Source organism: Adiantum capillus-veneris, chromosome 10 (assembly GCF_014529385.1).
Source record: "Adiantum capillus-veneris isolate H3 chromosome 10, ASM1452938v2, whole genome shotgun sequence".
Lineage (NCBI taxonomy): Eukaryota > Viridiplantae > Streptophyta > Polypodiopsida > Polypodiales > Pteridaceae > Adiantum > Adiantum capillus-veneris.
Window position 1 is genome coordinate 43376006 of NC_140940.1, and position 25472 is coordinate 43401477.

At 47.0% G+C, this 25472-nt stretch overlaps 1 protein-coding gene across 3 annotated transcripts in view; it reads right to left on the minus strand.

The window, feature by feature from the left end:
• The window catches only part of LOC147448754 (phosphate transporter PHO1-3-like), a 144672-nt gene that overhangs the window by 18993 nt on the left and 100207 nt on the right, over positions 1 to 25472 (minus strand). For 2 of the 3 annotated variants that reach the window (XM_086521264.1, XM_086521265.1), the window contains 3 exons: positions 7987 to 8091; positions 7794 to 7838; positions 7558 to 7713 (listed from right to left, as the gene is read on the minus strand). In XM_086521264.1, the coding sequence (XP_086377390.1) occupies positions 7558 to 7713; positions 7794 to 7838; positions 7987 to 8091 (306 nt within the window). The remainder of the gene's footprint in view (positions 1 to 7557; positions 7714 to 7793; positions 7839 to 7986; positions 8092 to 25472) is intronic. The other variant, XM_086521267.1, reaches the window with a different exon arrangement.

Consider the following 25472-nt stretch of genomic DNA (forward strand, 5'->3'; position numbering starts at 1 on the left):
TGAAAGTATGAGCACCAAGCGTGGGCATTTCCGTTGTGAATTGCCACAGTTGATTGCTCTAGATCATAAGAGAAAGATTCGATCTCATTGTTTGCATGTGTTTGATGAACGGGTTATCACTCCGTCTCTATGTTCATCTACATTAGATACACAGTCTTTAGCGAAGACAAGATTTTTTCCACTCACTTTACATGGAATGGGTATGTTCATGGTTTTGTGTTGGAAATGGTTTCAGGAATTTTCAGCCATGGAGATTCTTGAAGACGGAAGAAGCATAACTCTAGACGAAGTTGAAGCATCGAAGGAGCCACAGAAGACTTTGTGTCGCTTTCGGCGCGGCCCAAAGAAGCAAGCGTTGCAGACCTTTATGAAGTTCAAGTACCGCACGACCCACACATCAGCGTAGGCCGGTGAAGAGTCCCTTCGAGGATTCTGGATGCTATTGGCGATCTCCCTTGACGCCATACAGTTCGGTACTAGTACCTCACTTTGAAAAGGAGAAGATGTCACGTGACACATCCAACCCTATGTGTCTGTGGACAAGCTACAACATGATCACAATTCAGTCAATCTAGTCAAGTCTAGACTAGAAGTGATCTGGCACTTTTGTGAGTCTATTCGTAGACCGTGCAGGCCCAGTCACTTACCATAGATGCATATCCTCTGGTTGCACACAGCATGATCATCAGAATTCCCATCAGAATCCATTAGAATCAGTTAGGGAAATTTTCTAGTGCATTTAGCCTATTTTCCCTATTTTTGGTATTTTTCACTTATTATTTTTAAGTGACTTTCCAACAAAAGTAGGTAGGGCAATTTTGCTAAGTTAATATATAAGCAAACCCAAGTTAGCACTTTTTGGCAGAAGAGGCAGCAGGAGCTTCCAGCTCAACAGGCACCTTCTCAGCAGGACCCCCCATCGGCACCCCCAGCGTTTATGTTTCCCTCATCGCCACACACAACCAGCCCCAACGTTTTAGTCTTCACCTACATTTCCATCATTACCAGATCCCTGGCGTTTTTAGCTTCCCATCATCGCCAGCATCCCTACGTCCCCAGCGTTTTACTAACACTACAGCAAAGCCCAACGTTTTTGGTTTTCAGCCCATTTTGCATCAGATGCAGCAGCGTTTTCAGCTTTGAAGACGGTAGCAGATTCAGCCCTAATTGGTTGCAGAAGACCCCTATTTTCAGCCCTCGAAAACGCAGCCAAAACAGTCATTTTCAGCTACCGAAACAGTCCCGAAATTCAGCAAATAGAAGACCACAGATTTCAGCCCTAAAGTCGTTGTCGTCATCACCGTCGTCGTCATCGGCATAGTCCCAAGTTGCATCAGTCCATTGCATACGCATTGTACCACTTTGTGCAATCATAAGTAGACCAATCTCGCCGACGAGAGTGGGGCCTTCGGAGGAGGGTTTTACAACGTCTCTGGTGTCGTATCTCTCTTCTCTCTTTCTCTCAGTCTCATACACTTGCACGCACAATATCCACTGACTTTGTTCGTGATCATAGCACTCTCCATAAAGACGGAAGGCTCTCTCCTTCCCTAAGCACTAAAAAGAACCTTGAGCAAATATAGATCACTAATCTTGAGAAAATACAACATTCATTCCGCTGTACCTTACAGAGTGAAATTCCAATCATTGGACACATTTGTGGTCTCTCTTTTTCTCAATCCTCTGTGTAAAGTTAACAAGTAATTTAATTAGTACTGCCCTCTACTATGTATTGTCCGGTTATACCTATAGCCCTTGCCAGCCAAGGTCCCTTGGCAATGTTCAACCTGAATGTTGAGCACTACAAACAGATTGAGAAAGCAAAGAAATGATGACCACGAGGGGTCGACCATTGCAAAGCTTGGGCTAAAAATCAGCAGACCTACACGTTTTAAGTAAAGTTGCCACAAAAAAGGGAGTCTCAAGGATAAGAGAGGAGGCATCAATAGACCCAAAAGAAGAAACAAACTCGCAAGCCTAACCAAGGGTTTATGGTGATAGATAGTTATTAATTTGATGGTGATAGATAGTGGTATCTATTTGATAACCCCCTTTAGGCAAGGTTAATCTAATGCCTCTTCTTTCGGCAATCAAAGAAGCCCTCGCCTCCCCCAATCTGTATTGCCCCTTGCACAACCAAAGGAGCCAATGACCCGTCACCCCCAACCCTTTGCATGCACTGGAGAGAGACAACCACTATAGGTCAAGACACTACTAATGAAGAGCATTGTGCCTTGTGGTTTACCACTTGAAAAATGCCTTGTGGTTTACCACTTGAAAAATGCTGCTCTGGAAGAAATTTGTGAATAACCTCTCAGTGCGCCCTTGCCTAGAGCATGTCATCGTGTGTAGTAGAGACCATCTCTGTCTCCATACCTCCAACAAGAAAAGCCAAGGCGTCTCTGATCAATATAATCCATCACCATAGACAAAGGTTTGAAGAGAGAATGAAATCGTCCCCAGATCTCATTATACGCTAGGCATCAACACAAATAGTGTTCCTCTATCTCTGGCTCTAGGTCACATAGCTCACATGTCCTCTTTTTCAAAAGTGTCGAAATGTATCTCTCTATCTTATCTGCAACTGATGGGAGGAGGTACGAAGTCTATCTATCACACATCAAAGGCCGTGCGAGGTGTGAATCCATGTATCTCGGTCGTACAATGAATCCATTCTCAGTAGTGTTTTAAGAAAATGCTCTTTGTAAAAAGCCATTTTCTTTCCCAACTCATATGGAGGTCCTATCTGAGTAAGATCCTATCTGACTATCCTATTGATCTCCGAGCGAGTCAATGCAAGCGATAGTGCATCCAAGGAGTATTGAAAAGGTGGCAATCTATCCATTGTGAAGCCGTCTAACTGAAACCAAGCTGACATCTGTGCATACCAATATCTGGAGCCTCCCCCCATAGCTAGTTGGCGAGAAGACTCGAGAGCCAATCTAGCATAACAATGACATGGGAGATCCCACAAGCTATGTATATAGTTTACTGATCTGGAAAGCACCTCAATCACAACTAGGGTAGCTGACAACTCTACACTAGAAATCTCATGTGGTACTACGGCCTTACATCAGGGGATCAACTTGGAGATCATAGTGACAAGAGGTTTCTCGATTCCTCTCCACCCATTAGATGTTCCATCAGAATTCATGCGATGATCAAGACTAGGTCCCCATATATGTACCGCATACAATAATGTGGATGTCACTAGGGTATCAAACAACCATAACCTAGTTCGGGCTCTTGAAGTTGTACCAACAAGCACGTCTGCTCCAAGCGTGCAAGGGCTGCATACCCTGGTGTAAGTCTAGAGTCTTTTGCCTCTCTCATAGAGAAAGCGGCTCCCCTAAACACAACTCCGAGTTATGTGTAGTTCTGTGTAACCTCTACCACCTCCTCTCCACAAAGAAAAGAGAGAGAATGCCTAATGGAGACAAGGTGGAGCTAAAAAAAGAGATTAAAACTATGATGCTTTCTACACAATATGAAGCCTTCAAACACACATAACAAGTGGATGCAATGGAAATAGAGATAGAGAATGCACAAGAAGGGTTTCATCACATGGCACTGTGATGTACATGCCTTATATAAACTAGGGACCACACACAGCCTCTACCTACATGGTGGCCCCAAGCATAGCAAAGGAGGTATCTACATACCTTGCTGCTACACCGAAAGGAAAAATCACCCACTAGCTCGCTGCATAGCATTCATGGTGCCATGCGTGCAATTCTGGGAATTCATAGCTTCCATCCACCAACGAGGAATCTTCAGCATCCGGTAACAAAGGGGAATGTGGCTTCCATGGCACCACATGGGTAAGCTAGACCAGGTTACCAGGTCCATCCCCTCTGCCACACACACACCAAGAAGACCCACATTTACACATAATCCATAATACATAATATATACCCTAAACCAGGCTAGTAGGCCTATACATGGCAAGAATCGGGGACAGATGATCCAATGGTCCAAAATTTGCATCAAAATAACGACATCTCTCTATAGCCTTCTGCAAGCCAGAAAGAATTTATTTTGACAATGACAGTAGTGGGGGGCACTGCTCGAAAAAAACCATTTTCTTGGCCATGCTTTTTAAGAATAAACTAGTCAGACAACTGGGATTTGTGCCAAATCCTAAGGTAATCTTTGGGATTTTTCATTCTTTACCAAGAAATTTAGACTACAAACCGCAATATGTGAGCATTGGTGGGGGGTCTATTTACAAACTCAAGTCTTTGTAGTTGCATCATGCAAGCATATGAGTGACGCGAAGAAAGAAAGAAGAATATATCTATCATCTATTAAGGGCTGCAAAGAACTGATCTTTGAAACAAAGTGAGAAAGGAAAGAAAGAGCGAAAGACTATATTGACATCTCAAGGAGGCCAAGCGGACTATCAGACCAAATCACTGCATACAATAAAAATGTAGCTCTTATTTTTTAGAAATAAAACAAGAAGCGTAAACCTAAAAGGAATATAACTTCCTATCCACAAGTACATCTCTGATCCAAAATATAAAAGTCTTCATTCAAAAGTTGTTTCTCAAGGTTTCTCTCCCATGGGAAGATGTACGTCAACTTGATTTGGATGCCTTGGCATCTCCTCCTATGATGGTGAATAATAGCTTTGATCTGTCTATGATGCAGCTGATGGGGTCTTCTCCAAGGTTGGCTTGGGCATCTCGCTTTGCTGAGCACCACTGCTCTACAAAGCATGACACCTTCAGAAGATGCAACCTCTTAATGTTGTATCCCTGAAGGTGTTGATGAAGCCTGTATGGTGTAGCAAGTGTGCTATAAGGGCATAGTGGCTGCCTCTGAAGCAGAGTAAGTAATTGTGCTCTGCCTGGATGGGCTTGATTAGTGAGGTCTTCTTTCCCGCTGAGTTTCAAGAGGAAAACCTCTGGTGTTCTACCTCCACGACCTGCCAAACTGGCCCAAAACACTTTGCAAAACAAGCAGTGGTATCGCCCTTGGATGATAAATTAGTACACTGTAAATCTGCAAATGTAATGCTCCTCTGTGTGTGGCTTTCTTTCACATTCCTGGCAGACCCGCTCCTTGATCTCTATACCCTCCCCTCTACCAATCTCTACCCTCAACCAACGGGATGATGTATGGATCTGATGAATAGCTCTGCGTCATCCACGTAGCTTGGTATCCATGTAGCTTGGTCAAATGATCAACCTGTCCATGGAGAGCTGAAGAACGTGATTGGAATTGTGCAATACTTGTGCCAGGAGGGAAAGCGGCTCTGATCCAGGTCCTCTTTTTCTCCACTCTCACTATGTTTGTGCTGCTCTAATTACCCAGTTAAACTTTTAGCTGCTTCGCACAATTGTAGGGCAACGTAAAACAAATTCAAGCTGTCGGCCTCATGGAGAATGATCTCTACATGGATCCCACCCATCATAATACTCACTCTCTGGCCCATCATCCTTTGCCAGTGATTGTATCCACCTATGATGAAGGCCTTTGTTAGTCTATCACTCCATGTATGGTAAAGGCCTGGTCTTCAAATAGATGCTCCATACACGAGTGTGGAAGTGATTATTCTATCAAAAATCCACTGCGCAGTCCGTGGCTGCACACTGCCTCTTTAATGCATCAAGTGCTGCATATGCTCCCGATGGTAATCCCCATATACACATACTATTTGACAGATTCTTTACGCTCTCAAGTTCCCCACAAAGGCAAATGGATATACAGGTCTTATCACCCGAGCATCTCACGTGTTATAAACAATAACTTTGGTCTTTTCACCCTCAGATTTCTGTCTGGGAAAAAGACCTGCAATGCATTTAAATGGTCTTATAATCCCTTGAGTGAGTTTGATATAAACTACAATATCATCCGCACGAAGAAAATTCGGTATCAAAACCTAGGCTAGTTTAGCTCGCGCATCCCCTCTCCACTTTTTACTAATGGCAAAAATTATATGATTGACCAGCTAGCTAGAAACTTCTTGCAAACTGCCTTATTGAGTACAAGGGTCAATGTTAGCACCAGTAATCCACAAGCATGTGCCAAGTATTCCACTACCAAGCTATCATGGCCATGGGCTCTTCCAATTTTCTATCTCCAATGCCACATAGACATGCTACTACGTCTTTAAATCCAAGGTTTGTCTACAAAGACCAACGGAGGCAATTTTGAGAGCCTTGGAGGACTGCATATCCGAAGAGTCCATTAGATTTAGTTTTCCAGTTTGGAACCCTCTTATGTATATGGCTTGTACAGGTTTTTGATGGTTGTTGTTACAATTCGATGGGAATCCAACAACACGGACATGTAGATTTAGGCTAGAGGAACCGATCAATCCAATTCCCACGACGATCGGGTTCCTCAGTTGGGACGTGTGTGGTAGTTTCACCAAAAACTACGCATATCCATAATTATTAACGAAAGCCTTAAGAGTTGATTCATTAATTCAAGTCAAAGTAATCTGCCTGGTCCAGACTGAAGGAAATCAAAACGCAGTCCTGTAGTATAAAGGGACCACAGATCCTCACCATCTGACAGAAGATTTCCAGCCTCCACAGTGCCCTCATCTGGCCTCTCTCTGGCATTTTTCTGGGATCGACCTCTCCCTTCTGCCAGCTTTTTTGCAACAGTCAGTGCCCTCCCATTTGCAGCCTTTGACCAGCGATTTTTCTGCCATCTCCTCTCCTCCCTTCTGTCACCCCATCTGAACCTTAGACGAGCATCTTCTGCCCATCAACCGGTCTATCAACGGGGACATTTTCAGCCTGCGTTAACGATTTGTTGTGTTCTCAGCATCGCAGTCTGCGTTTTTGCAGCCAGCATTCAGCCCTTAAACCTCTCACATCGAATTTGCAGATCACCCCTTGGTAGCCATCCACAACCCACATCAAGGCAGATCAAGGTGGATCGCCCCAGAGGTGCTTTAGTTTTGAAGAGAGTTACCGCATGTCATATGCGCATTGCAGTTGAGCCAGTTGGACACGCTATTGCTACAGGTCAGCATCAATCTTAGTTACTATAGCTTAGGATCTAGCCCGGCTCTTTGTGAGACTCTATAAGGACGTGCATGATCAGGCACGTCATAGTTTCCTACCCTTCACTTGTACAGTACAATCACTTAAGCATATAGGCATATAACCAGTCACTTAAGTGATTTATTAATGAGTGACTTTGACATGCCACTTATAAAAAGTAGGTGTCTAATTAGCTCCCTGTGCTTAGCCAATGAGTAAAACCTCATGATCAAGCACTTGGAATGGTTTATATTGGTTGCTTAAACATGACAACCGATCACTGGTTTTTCAATGTGTCATGAGGCCTTCTTTATTATTATAGAGATGGACAGCTAGCCCAAGAAACCTTTGTACGTCCAAGATGGGCCAATGCAATCTTCATACCTAGATTTTCATTATGCATCCCCATTCAATCTTGTGGTTGGCTCTATTTGAATGCCTCACTAATCTCTTTTCTCAAAGGCAAGAAACAGTAAATATTCTATGATTGCTAGTCACTTGAAGACCTATTGACTCTTGCAAGGATGTATTCCTAACAATTTTCATGACATACCTGTGCCAAACGCCACCAATAGGGTACCATGGAGACCACATATGCAATTATCAAAAAATCCAAGTTGTCACTTGTACAGCTGTCAATGTTCCCTTCTTTAAAATGACCAAAAATGCTGTAACATAAAACATATTCTACATTCCTGAACATGTACATCTACACCCCAAAAAAGGCCGTGAATTAGAGTGGCTTCTTGCAGATAAGAGCATGCACACCATACAAGATGGTATGTTTACCTGACTCGTCAATTGGTCGGCCAGAAAAAAATCTACCATTACAACCTGATACCAGACTTAACAAAATCAAAAAGACTCTTAACAATTATTCTTCGTTCTTTGCTATAACTTTCTAGTAGTATATCACAAAATATCAATTCACATGTACGTTTACATGTTTTATTTACCTTGTAAATGCTACATGTTCATTTACCTTGTAAAAGGGTGCCAAAACAATATGCTTGAGGCAAGTTAGGAAAAAGAAGCGAGTTGACCGATAGCATATGTTGAGGGGACAAAGAAGTAACAGCAGGAAGACCTGTACAAAGTCACACCTTGTTAGATAGCAGTATGCCTCTTAAATAGCGACATTCACACCTTGTTAGATAGCAGTATGCCTCTTAAATAGAGGCATTCACACACAAAGAGACTATTTAATAAGCATTGGTCTAAAAAACGATAGATCAGAAATATGTAAATCTAAATCCTGAAATGAATTACAATTAATAGCTTACAATCTGATGCATGGAGAAATAACAAGAGACAAATTTTTGTTTGCAACTCTAATTTGATCAATTGACAAGTGGTTAATTAGAAAGTGGAACACAGAGCAGGATTGAGATCTCCAGCTTGCTGGTGCATTTACGCAAGCATATGTGCCGTGTAGCAGGGCTACACTGTTACCTGCAGAGGACAAGAAGTTACGGTCTTGGATTCACATTGGGATGGACTCTTGCCTGGGCAGTGACACGTGGCAGACACACGAGTTGTGGTCTAGTAGACACCATGGCCGGTTCACTACTACCACAATTCGGAGATAGACATAAGTGGACTGTCAAGAATATTTTGCTAGCCATTGGTGGCTCTTCATGATTATATATATGTATAGTTGGTTCTTGTGGTGGTATGCTTCATCTACTTTCTATGGTCTAGCATCTTTAGTAGTGTCTTGTGTCCAATACCGCACATTTGCATCCTCTGCACATTGAAGCCTCGACACCCCCAATGTACCTGTGAGTCCGGGGCTTGGAACTTAGTGTGCTGCCAACCAAAGTCTGTACTGGTTCCATGAGTTAGTGGAGTTTCATTGAGTTTGAGTTCTGCTGTTGTGTTTTTGAGCCCACCCAATGAATAACCCTCTTTGAGAGGTTGACAAGCCATCCCCTACTGCCAAGATAGGGTCTTCATCTCTGCTCTCCGATATTGATAGGGCTTTCTTGGAAGCAATAGCTGACCTACAACAGATCAACGTACCACAGAAAACACTAGTACAAAATGAAAAGCCTACAGCAGGGGATATCTTTTTTCCGAAAAAGGGATCTTTCAATAGTTAATGAAACTGCCCGTAGGGCTACAACCACCTCTACTAGAGAGGTCTACAAAAATCAAAAGGGGGGACTTTCCCAATGAAACAAAAGCATATGTACAATGAGGCTAAATCGGGAAATGGAAAATCCACACAAGTGGACGGTAGTGCCATCTGATCACACCTTGGACCATGGTGAAGAAAGGCCCGGGGCGCAAGAGTCGAAGAAACGCCTCTCTACGCTCCCGCATGCAGTCGAAGCTGCCTGGAGTCTCTCGAACTGTCCCCTGAGAGTATGGATCAGCTCTAGCCAAAAAATCTCAAACACTCTTCGTTGGTTGCACAAGACGAGCCTCAAAGATGCGGAAGCAGCGGACCGGCCAGATGAACCAAAGTGTCAGGCCACAGACGATCTCCTAACACTCCTCTCTCTCTCACTGCACCACTCTTGTGGAGTAAGCTTTGTAGCAGGCTGGAGTGTAGGTCGACCCCCCTGTATCACTATCATCTTGCTAGTGGAGGATAGCTCAAATTGTAATGCAGGGCCCGTGAGAGTGGACCAAGCAGCTACCCCCCAAGTGTACTATCATGTTGTGGAAAGAGCTGGCATCAACCGAAGGACCCGAAGCCAAACCTGTTGTGCCATAGGGTAGTCCCACAGACAATGACGCTGAGCTAAAATGGAAGTTAGCCTAGGGCCCTGGAGCAAATAAGGAGTCTACAGGAACAAAGGCTCATTGTCAGTCCGAGCGAGGTCTGTCTCGGTCACCAGCTCGCTGCTGCTCCCCCCCCCCCCCCCCCCCCCCCCCCTCCCCGGCCGCCCCGCAGGCCTCGCTTGAATTGCCTTGCAATGGATTCACCGTTGGATTCTTCTTGCCGAGTTCTTAAGCGATAGCCTTCTCGCCCTCCCTTCTCCTTCAGAGCAGCAGACACTAATGGAGGCTCATGCTCTGCCCCAGAGGGACTCCTCCGAAGCCCCCTCGCCCGACTCCGCTCAGCCCACCATTCGACTTGCTCTTTCGCTGACAGAGCAAGCGAGCCTAGCCGCAAAGGTAGAGCGATTGCAGGCGACTTCGGTCATCTGCAACATTCTAGGCACCGGACCTAGCAGAGGAGAGCTGCATGACCTTCTCCAGGCCCGCCTTCTTGCAGAGGTGGGCAAGATCTTGGACGTACAGATTCTCGGACGAGGTTACTATCAGATCGAGTTTGAGACCTCCGAGATGGCGTCCAAGGTCATCGTCATGAGTCCACTGACCCTCCGAGCAGCACGTGCCGACTTTCGACAGTGGAGACATGGTTTCGTTTGCAGAGGGAGTACTTACCACTTTTATCCAAGATCAGCTCAGCCATTGGGACTGTCCTAGAGACACCTCACACAACAGCCTCAGTAGCTGCCAAGGCGGCTGGCATTCCCTCAGTTTGCGTTTTGGTCAGAGACACCCACACGCTCCCGAAGGTTATTCTTCTTCCTGGGGTGAGTGGGGGTTGGTTTAGACAGAGTGTGGAGTATTCGGGCCTCCCGAACCAGTGCTTCATTTGTCGACAGATGGGGCATCTAGCGAAGGCCTGTCCATGGAGGAAGCCTCGACCTACACCACAGCCTCAACCCCAGCCTGCAAGGGCTGGCCACTAGGGCTCCAGTGGAGGAGGGATGGCAGCACGCCCGTGGCAGACGACGACAGGGGCCGCAGCGTCAGCCTGGCACTCAGAGTGGTCCTCAGGGCGCCTACTCAGTAGCAGTAGGTTCCCACGGGAAACCGTTTTGGTCCTCTTGAGCAGGAGGAGGTCCTTGCTCCAGCCCCCACCCCAACTTCACCCTCGACAACCCCTCCCCCCCAGAGTTTCCCCCCTCTTCCTCATCCTCCCCCACGCCTCCTGCTCCCGCAACCTATTCCCCCCGCCCCTCTACCTCTGTCGCCCCCTCCCGACCCTCTTCTCCACTGCTCCCCCCAGCTCCATCTCCCCCCCCTCCTGCTCCAGTTCCACAATCGACCCAGGGGGCAGAGCCTTCTCCAGCGGCTAGGAGATCTCTTGGGAGCGCCTTTGCCACGAGTCGCCTAGCGAGAGAGGGACAACCTTTCTTATGGGCCCCTCTGCAGATACAGACATCTTCCCTTGCAGCTATCCCTCGTGGTCTGACGAGCATTGACATCCGGCACCGATGGGACTTCTTCGACTACGGTTTCACTCGTTTTCTCGGCGATCCCTCAGCAGACCATGAGATAGCCTGCTTCAGGGTCCATGTTCTGTTCCTTGCCGCTAGGGGGACAGAGGCCTTGGACTCAGCAGTTGGTTTCTCCTTCCCTCTTTGCGGCAGGGCCCAGATAGAGTGGACTCTCGACTCAGTGTTGGGATGGTTGCACACACAAGTCCTACAGTTCTCTCACCACATGGGAGAACTAAGAGTTACAGACATGCTCCAGACTTGTGGCCATTGGCCAAGTTTGCGGTGACACCTCCAGACTCAGCAGGATGTAGGCACACTATGGTTTACTTCTTTGCTGATACACAGTGCTTGCCATGCTATGTATACATTCATGAGGACTTCTGGACAGACGAGGTTCCTTTACGCACGGCTCGCTCTGCTTGGGCTTGGGCTTGGGCTTGGGTTAGGCACTCACTACAGTCACGCCTATCTAGAGGACGCTCGGATGCGGATTACTCCCCATCCAAGCCAGCCTCGAAGACAGCCCGTCTAGCTGCTATGGCAACATCTATTCTCTCTCGCTCCCCATGAGAATCGTCTCATGAAACGTGCAAGGACTAGGTGGGCCCCAGTTTCAGCGTCAGCGAGGCCGTTTGCGTCAGGAGCTTCAGCGTTGTCTTGTGGAAGGAGAGATTGATCTCCTTGTGCTTCAGGAGCACCATCTGTGTGAGAGCCGCATTAGACGTTGTGGTCAGCTCTTGCGTGGACGATACGATACTTTTTGGTCAGCTGCTTTTGGACCTGGAGGCATCCAGGGTGGGGTATGTATGACTATTGCGGACTCTTTGCAACAGGCCATTGTGGGCAGAGAGATTATTGTGCCAAGCAGGACTCAGTGGATTACTATGCAGGTTCAGGGTGGACTAGTGGGTTTCCTGAACATCTATGCGCCCAATGTGGCGAGTGCTCGTGCAGAGTTTCGGTCACAGATAGTTGACTCTCTACCGCAGGCAGAACATTGGTGCATAGGAGGGGACTTCAACATGTTGGAGGACCCTTCTGACAGGATTGGTGGTAGCCACGCTACTGTGCATGGAGTTGAGTTGGCAGCTTGGGAGAGGTTTTGTATGACTCTGAGGGTCTCGGATGCGTGGCAGCACTCTGGTTTTGTGAGGCCCCCAGACAGTCTTGCCTTCTCTCGATCGGACCGCAGAGCGGGAGGAGTGAATCTATCACGGATAGATCACTTCTACACCAGTGACCACTTCAATGACTTGGGAGGGTCAGTGGGCATCTTGGCAGGGACCTCCTTCTCGGACCATGCACCAGTGATCCTCAGAATGGTAGACAGGCAGAGGAGTGGAAGCACGATGCTTCGCATCCCAGAGAGGGTCTTGTTGGACTCAACACTCAGAGAGAGAGTAGAGGCTCTCTGGACAGAGGGCTTGGACAGACAGGATTCTCTTGCTGTTAGAGTGGCCTCAGGCCTAGCTCAGATTAGCCATTTTTTCCTCCAGGAGTCTTTGGCTCGCCGGCCTGCAGCGAGAGAGGCGGAGCAGCGTCTTAGACGGGGCATTGCTTCGTTACAGAGGATGCAAGAGCAGCATCCAGACAGTCCTTGGTTGGAGGAGCAGTTACAACAGGCTCGACAGGAGCTCACTAGCACAGAGGAGAGGCGACATGAGTTTGCTTTCCATCGACAGGCATCTCAGTGGACCCAGGTGGGCAACAGAGTGACTGGTGCTTTCTTTGAGGCAGTGGGACCTAGGCACTCGCATGCCAAGGTCAGTCAGTTGAGGAGGCCCGACGTGTCAGTTGCTTCTGAGCCCGAGGATATGTGTGCAACTGCTAATGAATTTTACCGTGAGTTACTGTCTGCAGAGTCCCAGTCAGAGCGTCAGGATGCATGCAGGGAGCAGGTTTGGGCACAGATGCCTTGTCTTGAGAGTGAGGAGATGCGTGAGAGGCTTGAGCTGCCACTTCAGCTTGAGGAGCTGCACACGGCTCTTAGGGCCCTCCCCCGTGGTAGCTATCCAGGCGAGGATGGGTTGACTCCCAGTTTTTTCTTGGAGTACTGGGACCTGCTTGGCCCATATCTTTCTAGTGCTTTTCAGTACATTCTTCACACAGGAGTGATGCCTGACAGCATGAGTGAGGGCCTGATCTACCTAATTCCCAAGGAGGGTGGCTCCTTGGATGAGATTCGACAGTGGCGTCCCATCACCATCCTCAACTCAGCCTACAAAATTCTTGTCAAGGCTATGAGTTTGAGGATTCAACCACTTCTAGAGAGCCTTATACATGGGAGCCAGAAAGGTTTTGTCAAGGAACGCAGTATCCTTGACAACATCTTTACTTTTTGGAAGGCTTCTGCCCTAGCACGGCTCCCAGGTGAGGACCTCATGATTCTTCTTCTCGATTTTGAGAAGGCATACGACAAAGTTGACTAGGACTTTCTAGAGGACACTCTACGCAAGATGGGCTTCTCAGATGCTTGGATCAGAGGGGTGTCAGCCTTATACAGACAGGCTCATAGTCAAGTACTTTTGGCAGGAGGTAGAGGTGGTCGCTTCATGCTTACACGCTCGCTCAGACAGGGCTGTCCTCTTGCCCCCTTCCTCTTTCTGTTCTATGCGGAGGCGATGAGCACATTTTCTGTGTCGCAGCAGGTTGGTCTACAAGGCTTAGCACTCCCTAATCGGGGAGATGAGCTACTGGACGCTGAGTTTGCCGACGACTCAGCCTTGTACTTAGATGGCCAGGAGGCCAACCTTCACACGTGTGAGCAGGCTCTGGAGACCTTCTCTTGTGCATCAAGCGCACTGATCAACTGGAGAAAGACAGTGCCTTTCTCAGTTGGTAGTGGTCCTGGATGCTAAGGAGAGGGTTTTAGGTGGATTCCCCAAGGGACTGCAGTTCAGTACTTGGGCTGTCAGGTTGGTTTGGACTTGTCTTCTGAGCAGCAGATTGCTCCCCTTCTCCTGTCTATCAGGAGAAAGTTGTTACATTGGAGCTCAACATGACTTTCTCTGGCTGGCAGAGTAGTAGTTGCCAACCAGGTGTTGTTGGCGACTATGTGGTATATCACTTCCTACTGGATCTTCTCGAGTTCTTGTATCGGCCAGGTAGAGAGGTTGATCAAGAACTTCCTTTGGTCAGGACGTGACACTCAGATAGCCCGAGCCAAGGTGGCTTGGGAGGTCATCACTCTTCCTTGTTCACAGGAAGGGCTTGGGATCATTGATCCAGCACAGCAGAGCACAGCCCATCTTGGGAAGTTCATCGTCAGAGGAGTTCTTCCAAGTGAGCAGCCCTAGAAGGAGTTCTTCCTACAGAGGCTTCGTTCTAGGGTGCCTCAGGCAGGAGGCCCTTGGCAACCTTCGACCAGATGGATCTTTACAAAGATGCGCAGAGTTGGTTTGAGCAGGAGACAGGAGGACCGCTTCGTTGTGAGTTTGCTTCGATCTTGGGAGCTCTTGCGGCGTGGCCTGGAGCAGAGACAGCCTACGTGCACGGAGGAGCGCCCATGGCAACCCCTCGTCTGGAACCCGATGGTTAGCACTCAGAGAAACCACTTGGTTGGTAGTCGGCCTCATGTTTCCTGGGTCCCCATGACAGCAGGCCCAACGCGCTCTTTAGGTGACTCGCTAGAGTTCACAAGTTTGTCAGAGGAGGTGCAGGGTCTCCAGCTACAGGGCATGAGAGGGATGCAGAGCATGTGTCAAGACATCACAGAGTCAATTCCAGCTGAGTGGCTCACGCCTCTTGAGCTAGTAGCACCCCGGTGGATGGGAGCCTTCACACGACTGGAGGTTCTCATCTCAGTCAAGGCTTGCTCAGAGACTGTCCCAACCCTATTCTTCAAGCTTCAGGGTGGGGGACGCCTACAACGAGTTACAGTAGACGCCCCGCAGGTAGCAGAGTGTTGTTTTCAGAGGATCCGAGTAGTGGGCATCTGTGGGAGGACTTGTGTCATAGACCCTGACCCAGCAGCTCTTGAGACTAGACACTGGAGGCTGTGGGCTTCGGAGTGCTGTCCACTAGCACGAGCACAGTGGGATCCTGGTGAGTGGCTATGGAGGGACCCCTTCTCTTCTGCAGACCACCAAGGAGTCCCTTTCTTTCAGTACACTGTTCGACTGGGACATTGTCAAGAAGTGCGCAATGCGACTAGGAAAGCGCCGGGCCTCTGACTGTGAGGATTCGTAGCAAAATCAAGCAAGGCGTGGACGATTTGAAGCCAAAAACACACTAAAAAGAACAAAACTCCAGCCATGAAAGCTCCACTTTGAAAAAGAACCAATAGTAACTCAAAAATCTTGTGTGTGTGAAGATTAGGTGTAGCCTCGCTCCCAATTGCACAGATGCAGTGCTCATTCAGCCTGTTAAAAACCCTAAATTTACACTTCGATTCTTCGTCGGGACCATTTCATGGAAGCTTCAGTACTTCATTGGAGAAGCCCAAGTAGTTATTTGAGGAGGGGAAAACCCTAATTGGAGGCCTCACAGCCTCAACCATGTAGTGGAAGCAGCACGGGACTGCACTAGCACCCTCTAAAGGAATGGCTGTATCTCCTTGCTCTTGAAAGCATATCTGCAACTGGATTATCTTTCCCTGCAATATGCTTAAATTCTGGATTCAAGGACTTTATGTAGGCAATCCATCTCAACATAGCAATGTCAGGAGTTGAGCAGCTTGTGATCATTCCAAGAAGGGGTAGACAATCAATCTCCACTATTACATTTGCTCCTATTAAATACTCTTTGTCACATTTCAAAGCTGTGACTACTCCCCATAACTCTCTTTTTACCTGTGGATAGTTGCGTTGACGAGCACTTAGTACTTTTTCTCCAAACCTCACCACATATCGCTTGCCATCATTATCATCTTGCCCAATCGCCCATCCGATTCCTGTGGGGCTGGTATCCACTGTCACAATTACATATCTTCCACACTCATAGTTTGCTTTCCTCAAAGTTGGGGACATAAGCAGCAACTTCTTTAATTTCCTCATGGCATGTGTATGCATTTCTTCCCATTGAAACTTTTGGTTCTTTCTCAAAAGTTGATACAAAGGCTCTGCTACATGTGCATAATGCGGAATCCAGATAACATAAAACACGCATGCACCCAAGAACCTTTGAACCTCAGTGACATTTATACATTTCTCTTTCATTCTCTGGATTACATCAATCTTTGCAGGACAAGGCCTTCTACCATATGGCCCGCACATATGTTCACAATAAGAACTTCATTCACACCAAACACTAACTTTTGGCCAGAGAAGGTAAGGTTCACCTCTTCCAACCTTGACAAGATATTATCACAATCACTGATATGGTTTGCCACATACTTTCGGCACCCCCTCGAGTCTAGAGGCACATCTTTATCACTTACATCACATCCTTTGATTGGCACATCATCAAGGAAAGGCATTGTAGTTTGTGGTATGAAGTCACGTAGGACTTTGTTCATACCATTCATCATGTGTGCAACTGAATTCGTTGCCCCCTGAGGTAAGGTGCAGATCCTTACTAAACCCAAGGGTGTCCTCATGGTAGTCAGGTCCCTGCTTTCCATTGCTAGTTGGAACTGATCATACCCTGAGTACAAATCTCCCATAGAATATATTGCCTTTCCTGCAAATGCCTCTGCAAACTCATCGACAACTGGCCCTATACCCACATTTCTGATTGTCACCTTGTTTACAGGTTGCATATCTTGAATAAAGCGTAAAGAACCATTTTTCTTTGGAACAGTGAACCGGCTATTTGAATATGGAGCACAAGAAGGCTCCAAAATACCCATCTTTATCTTTTCATTAAGCAACTCAATGAGTTTTGGCAAATGAGCCTTTGGAACAGGAATAGGCCTCAAGTTCCAAGGTACATGAGGGATAGTGAAGATCACCATAGGAGCAACAATGGATGGATCAACACACCCTATCTCATAAGGCTCAAATGCAAAATCTTTTCCGTGTTTGGCAAGCATGTCTTCAAAGCATATCTTTTCAGCTTTTGTCAAACTGTCCTCGCAACGAGCCTTTAACTCTTTCAAAGAATCCTTTGCGAACTTGTGTCCAATCTTGCTTGGGTCACGAAGGCTAGGTTGCAAAGCAGCTTGTTCCATCTTATTTGTGCAGTCTTTTGGTGTAATGCCACTGGTTTCACTTTCTTTGCCACAGACTTATACTTAGTCTCCACTCGTACATCAACACTTTGAGAGTTTTTGAAATCCTCAATGACTTTGTACATTTCTATTGAGCATACTTTCACGACCTCACTTCCCACATGAAAATTACAATCCACTAAAGACTCCAAATCTTGCATAGTATCCACGAAAGAACACTCATCAAACACACCTGCAATGCATTCTTTGTCTTCTAGCAAACCATTCATTTTCAAACGTCTTTGTACACTATTTACATGTTGTCGCTCACCCCGCTTTAAGTCCTCACACTCTGTAAAAGCAATAGATCCATAGTTTGATAATCCTACAAAACCTGTAGAAAATGTATCCTTTGCATATACATCATGCGGGAACCTTTCTCTTCTTGTACCACTGTAATCCTGCTCTACAATGGTACATGGCCAAAACCCCTCATATCCCTGTAGTCCTTGAATTCTTTGTTCATGTTTGGCAAGGGTTGCTCTCTAAGACTTTCACGGTTCCTTTCATGGTCTACACAAACAGTAAGGAACTGTACTGCACGCTTTCCATCCCTGCTCCTTATTCTTGCATAAGCTGACCCATCATCCATCACCTTGGTTTCCATGCGAGTAGCAGTGATGTATGGCTGCCCAAGGATAAGAGGATATGTAAACATCTCTTGTACAAAGAAATTTTGGTTATGTTTCACATCCCCAATAGTCACCTTTACATTTGGACAAGCTCCGTACAGCTCCCCTGATGAGTTGTTTTGTTGCACGAATCATCTATCCATGATTTATATCAATTAGCCATTTTCCTTTTTGATAAAGACTCTTTGACATGAGGTTAATTTCTGACCCATGATCTATCAACGCAATGTATGGCTCTTCCAAGTCTCCCACTTTTACCAGCGTCTCAGTAGTTGCTCTTGCCCAGTGACTATTCAAGTAGTAGCTCTTGTGAGTGGTCTCCACTTCATCTTCATCATCCAAGAAGCGAACGTGTTTTACTCCTCCCCTAGACTTGTAGCATCCAACAACAGTTTCTTCACCTTGCTCGCCATAGACCTGTACACCCTGTGCATTTAAAGTCTCTTCTTCACCCTGTACATGGATAGATTCAGTAAGAGACTGCCGCTTTCTCTTTATGATATCAATTATTTCTTCGTGGAATTCTCACTTTGCTATACCATGGACCTCGCCCAAGGTAAATTCCACCTTACTGTTTAGAATCCTCTCTTCCAAAACCTTTTTGAGATACGTTGCTGCCTCTATATCGGATTGGAGTTTGTAGGCCGGACCCTTTGCTTTGGATTTTGTTGCATCCTTCTTCTTTTCTTTAGAGGCTTCTTGCATGGGCACTTCGGGAACATGCATCTGTTGCAGGGAAGGTGATCTAGGAGGCACTGTGTCATTTCTACCTCCACTCCTTGTTGCCCTCTTTGAAGGCCCTTCATCCCCATTCTCGCGCCTACGTTTCTCTTCAACAATGGCCTCATTTGCTCGACATTTGGCAATATATGCATGCACTGACAAAGAGTCCACAGGGTCATTCCACCCTGTTTCAAGCCGAAAGCAATCTCCAGCTTCATGTAAAACCTCTGTAGTCATTTTACCCTTCGTAGCAGACTCTATAGCACATGGCCATAGCTCTCCAATACCATTAGATTCCTCTTCTCCAACCTTGATTGATCCTTTTCTTTTAATAGGATCTACCTTCAACCCATAGGCAGCTGCCTCAACCATTGAGATGGCATGGCCAGTAGCCATGTCCTCAACTAGTTTCTTCATCCCACCTTTGCCAAAGTTTGTTCCCAAGAGCTTACATGTTTCACTTAAGTGAATATTTCCATCTTTAAAGAAAACGAGCTCCTTTGTCAAAGCGTCTTTAAAACTTTCACAATCCCTCCTTCCATGGTCAGTATTGTCGCACCATATGCATCTATTGACAAAGCCTTCTCTGGTTTGCTGTCGTTGCCCTGTAGATTGACCCGATGGTTGCCCCTTTTCTTCTAGCCTTGTAAGCTTTAACTTGAGCTCTTGCATTCCTTTGACAATATCATCTAGGATGGATTTGTCACTCTTTGGAACCACAATCACAGGCTTTATAAAACTCTCAAAAACACTTGGGACTTAAGTAGGGTTAACTATCATCTTGTCTCTTCGTCGTGGACGCTTAGTTAGCAGCGAAATGGCATCTTCAACATCATTCCAATTAGTCTTTAAGCCTTGTTCCGCATCCTTATCCTCAAGTAGTAGCTCTAACTTCTCTTGAATCTCTTTACCTGCGGCTTGCAAAAACAGCTCTGTCTTCTCCGAGTTTAGAGTAGCCTTTTCAGTTCTTGAAAGTTGATCATAACGGCGTTCGAATTCCCTTACCAGTTCGGTAGGCGAGAGCCCCTCTTTTGGCCGAACTACCCACTCTAAGAAAGTCCTCTTTGTTACCCTTTCGGAGTCCTCCATGAAATACTCTTCCTTCAAGCCCAAGTTGCCCCATGCTCATTTTTAATTCCCCTTACATGCTCTCTGATCTCGGAAACCACAGCAAGTTCAAAACTTTGCACCATCTCTGCTTCGGGCACTTGATGAAGCTCCATCTCTTTTACATATCCACATAGATACTTTGTTATATCTTTACCTTTGAATTGGTCCATTTTCTTTACCACAGATTGAAGCGCTTTGGTTGAGGAAAGCTCCCTCCTTTCTGCAGCTTGCTGCTGCTGCATAAACACTGCAAAAGCTTGAAACATTTGCATTGTGACTGGATCAAACCGAACCCCCTGTTGCTCTTGTTGCTCCATAGCTTTAAACCTTTGTTTTGAGACCTACAATGAGGCTTTTGAACCCTCACCCTAGCCTACTTCGCGTCGGGTTCACCAAAAACGTGTCAAGAAGTGCGTAGTGCGACTAGGAAAGCGCCAGGCCTCTGACTGTGAGGATTCATAGCAAAATCAAGCAAGGCGTAGACGATTTGAAGCCAAAAACACACTAAAAAAGAACAGAACTCCAGCCATGAAAGCTCCACTTTGAAAAAGAACCAATACTAACTCAAAACTCTTGTGTGTGTGAAGATTAAGTGTAGCCTCGCTCCCAATTGCACAGATGCAGTGCTCATTCGACCTGTTAAAAACCCTAAATTTACGCTTCGATTCTTCGTCGTGACCATTTCATGGAAGCTTCAGTACTTCATTGGAGAAGCCCAAGTAGTTATTTGAGGAGGGGAAACCCTAATTGGAGGCCTCACAGCCTCAACCATGTAGTGGAAGCAGCACGGGACTACACTAGCACCCTCTAAAAGAATGGTTGTATCTCCTTGCTCATGTACCCAAATGAGCTCATTCTTGGCTCTAAAAATTCCCACACAACTTGAGCAACAACGCCAGTGTCATTGATGTGGCATTTTGAGCTATTTTGAGCATTTTTTAGGCTATTTTTGACCATTTTTAGCCCAAAAATGTCACTTTTTGTCCGTAAAAAGCCCAAACGAGCTGGGAAAAATCCCTAAAATTGTGGGAAAATCCCATTGGACTCAAATTTCATGTTGAACCTCATTTTCACACTTGGTAAGCACTTTGGATACGTCTTTTACGCCAGCGCACGAAACCTGCTATTTTTGGCCGAGATTGCCCGCATTGAACTTTCTAGGCAAAACGAGCGTGGCACTTCGAAACACTTGACATTTGTACATTCCCAAAGAAAATTAGACATATATTTATGTGTAAAAGCGTTCCATGGTGCCACATGTACGGCCTCGCCCGCCCGGCAAGGTATGTACACGACTGCAACCGTGACATTCATTTTTGCATATATCACACTATGTACATTCTAGCATTCGGTCCCACACATCATAATAATTAAGAGTGAGGTAGATACTTTCATTTCACATTATGAACGTTCAATGGCACGACAACGTCATATACTAGCAGCACAGAGAGAGGCCCGCCCCGCTGCAACACCTCATTGGCAGGAGGAGGGTCTCACAGTTGAGTTCTTGGCAGCCTTTTGGGAGAGGTTGTGGGACTCCAGACAGTAGAGGCGAGTCACCTTGTTTAAGTGGCTGGTCGCACAGAGCTACAGCAGTTGGGAGATGGCTAGTGCATAGTGGTCTCTCGGCCGCATCTGCAGCTTGTGACCATTTGGTGGAGAGTCAACGTCGCTGTCTTTGGGACAGTCCCTCGGCCTAGCAGGTGTGGCTACGGGTTCTTCGGCTGATGCCTGCTCTCTCCACGGCTCGACAGTACACTTGGGGAGCAGCAGCTTGGTCCACCCTCTCAGGCCCGGCACTTCAGTTTCAGCTATCTTCCACCAGCAGGATGATAGTGATGCAGGAGGGGCGACCTACACTCCAGCATGCTATTACAGAGCTTACTCCACAGGAGTGGTGCAGTGAGAGAGAGGAGTGTTGGGAGCTCATCAGTGGCCTGACACTCTGGTTCATCTGGCAGGCCCGTTGCTTCCGCATCTTTGAGGCTCGCCCCGGGCCACCAGCAGAGACTGTTAACGATTTTTGGCTAGAGCTGATCCACACTCTTAGAGGACAGCTCGAGGGACTACAGGGCACCTCCGACCGCATGCGGGAGCGCAGAGAGGCTTTCCTTCGACTCTGGCGTCCTGGGCCTTTCTATACCATGGTCCAGGGTGTACTCCGATGGCATTACCGACCACCTGTGTGGCTTTTCCCTCCCCCCATTTCTTGATTTAGCCACATTGTACATATACTAGTTTTTTCATTGGGAGAGTCTCCCATCATGGTTGTTGTAGCCCTCTCTTAGAGAGGTGGTTGTAGCCCTATGTGCAGTTTTAGTAACTAATAGAAGGATCTTTTTCTCATGAAAAAAAAAAGACAATGACGCTGACTCTCTAAAGGCTAGTCACAAGCTGCGCATGCTACCGAGAGGCCACTATGTACAAGCCAGCTTCCTACTGTTGTAGCTCTATGTGCAACCAGCCACTGGAACAATGTGACTCGCTGTGGCTGTCTGGCGTCCCACCTCCTCACCCAAAAAGCTGACAGGAACTCAGATGTGAGACCCTCCTCCTACCAATGAGGTGCTGCAGCAGGACGAGCTTCTCTCCGTGCTGCCAGTATGTGACGTCCCAATCGAACAGTGTACTCAAAGAAAGGGACACTTGGATGGTCGGCTGAGGAGAAAGGGTCCCTCCAAAACCACTCTCCACGATCCATTGCACTCGTGCCAATGGTCAGCTCTTCCAAGCCCACAACCTCCAGTGGCCAAGAGTCTCAAGAACTGCTGGATCAGGATCTATGACACAAGTCCTCCCACAGATGCCCACAACTTTGATCCTCTAAAAGCAACACTCTGCAACCTGTGGGGCCTCTACTGAGAGACTATGTAATCTACCCTCGCCTTGTAGCTCAAAAAACATGGAGGGTACAGTCTCTAAGGAAGCCGGAACTCTGATGAGGACCTCCAATCGTGTGAAGACCCCCATCAATCTGAGCGCTGCTGACTCGAGAGGTGTAAGCCACTCAGTAGGTATTGTCTCTGTAATGTCTTGACACATGCTTTGCACCCCTCTCATGCCCTGTAGCTGGATGCTATGAAGCTCCTCTGACAAACCTAAGAACTCTAGCCAGTCACCAAAAGTGCGTGTTGGACCCTCTATCATGGGACCCCAAGAAACATGAGGCCTACTATCAACCAAGTGGCCTCTCTGAGTGCTGACCATGGGGTTCCAAACAAGGGGCTGTCTCAAGCGCTCCTCCGTGCAAGTAGGTTGGTGCTACTCCAAGCCTCTCCGCAACTGCTCCCAGGAGCGAAGCAGGCTCACAACAAAATGGTCCTCTAGTCTCCTGTTCAGACCAACTCTGCTCATCTCTATGAAAATCCATCTAGTGGAAGGTCTCCAAGGGCCTCCAGCCTGAGGTACTCTAGCTCTAAGCCGTTGAAGCAAAAACTCCTTCCAAGGCTCCCCCCTAGAAGCAATTCTCTGACAACAAACTTCCCAAGAAGGGCTCTGCTCTGCTGTGCTAGGTCTATGATCCCCAACCCCCCCTGAGAACAAGGTAGAGTGATGACCTGCTAGGCCACTTTGGCCCGGGCTATCTGAGTGTCGCGCCCTGACCAAAGGAAATTTCTAATCAGCCTCTCTACCTAGCTGATGCAAGAACTCGAAAACATCCAACAAAATGTAATGTACCATATAGTAGCCAATAAAACATGGTTGGCCACTACAACTCTGCCTGCCAAAGAAAGTCGTGCCGAGCTCCAATGTATCCTGATGGACAGGGGGAGGGGAGAAATCTGCTCCTCAAGAGACAAGTCGAAGCCGACCTGATAGCCCAAGTATCGAACTACAATCCCTAGAGGATCCATCTGAAACCCTCACCTGGTAGCGAATCAGGCGTAAGAGCACTGCCAACCAAGAAAGTCATTGTCTTCCTCCAGTTGATCAGTGCGCCTAATGCACAACAAAAGGTCAACAGGGAATATCTTGAAGGATATCTTCCAACAAGTGTTACTCTATGAATGCTTCGCTAGATGCGAATTTTCGTGTGGCACCCTTGTTGTTATTCAGTGGCTTTACCCCAGAGCAGGTCCTAGTGGCGAACACCTTCCAATGCAACCCTCAAAGTCCTACATGATCTCCCATCCTGCTGCTCCTCTCAGAGTCCTCGTCTAATTGTGTCCATTCTAGGGTGCCAATTTTCAAGTTTAATAGTGGATGGTGGATTTGGCATCAACCTGATGCTGGAATTCACAATGTTGGCGTTAGGCATGCATCCTACCCAACCCGTCCCCTTCACAGTTACTTTAGCCAACCAGAGGACAGTCTACCCACTCAACTGGGCATAGTGGACAAGGTACAAGAATTCACCTTTAGCTTGGATTCTATTGTAATTTGTCTTTCCTACCGCTTTCTAGAACACAATCATGTTTGATGTGGCCTATGTTCCAGAAGAAGATTCACATCTCTTTCAAATAGATAGAAGAGTCAAGCACTATTGATTTTGCAAAAGATTGGCTTGTAAAACTTCTGGCAAGACCAGTGATTGTATAGCTAGCAGATCCTACTGACTAGAATCTTCATAGGAGATTGCTTGCATGGGCTACAAAGGGGTTACGGGGATGGATAGGGGTGAGGGGGGCTACGGGGAGTGGGTAGGGGCGAGGAGAGTTAGGGGGTGGGTAGGGGACGAGGGGAGATAGGTAGAGGTGAGAGGGGTTAGGGGGCGGGTAGAAGCAAGAGGGGCTAGGCCCTAGGGGGTGGGTAGAGGCGAGAGGGGTGTGTAAGGGCGAGGGCGATGCGTAGGGACTAGGGAGAGAAGGCTACATGGGGACATTGAGCAAAATCCCTCATCTAGTAAGGCCACAACACTAGAAATGTCAAGTCTAACCTTGTTATGTAGAGAGATCGTAGAACAATTTGTTCCAGAATTTGAAAGAAACCCCTACCCACCCCCTAGCCTCTCTACTCGTCCCTATCTAACCCTCACCACTCCCTATCCGACTATGAATTATCTTGGTCTACCTAGCAATTTTTAGTGTTCTCTCTCAAGGAGACAGTGAGTGGTTTTGTGGTGAGCAACATGTAGCAAGGTTATAGTGTCAATTGCACAGGATAGGTAGTTACAATTAAGTTTGGTCTTGTGTTCACATTGAACTGACTCTCGGCTGGGCAGCGATACGTGGTAGAGATTTAGGTCTAGTGGACACCGTGGCCGGTTAACCACCACCACAGTCCGGAGAAAGACGTAGCTGGACTATCAGGGATAATTTGCTTGCCGTTGGTGGCTCTTTATGATTGTATATGTATAGTTGGTTCTTGTGGTGGTATGCTTCATCTATTTTCTATGGTCTAGCGTCTTGAGTCATGTGTGTTGTGTCCAACACTGCACATCTGGACCCTCCCTGGGCATTGGAGCCTCGACACCCCCATTGTACCTGTGAATCTTCTGCCAGTCAGAGTCTTCTAGTTCCATGAATTAGTCGAGTTCCATTGAGTTCTGAGTCTATTGTTGTCTCTTTGACTTGCTCATTCCATTGCTCTATCGTGTTTTCTTTCGGTTGCAGTGAGGTTTCACACATTGCATTGAGGAGCACTCACAATAGAGCACGACACACTTTCTACT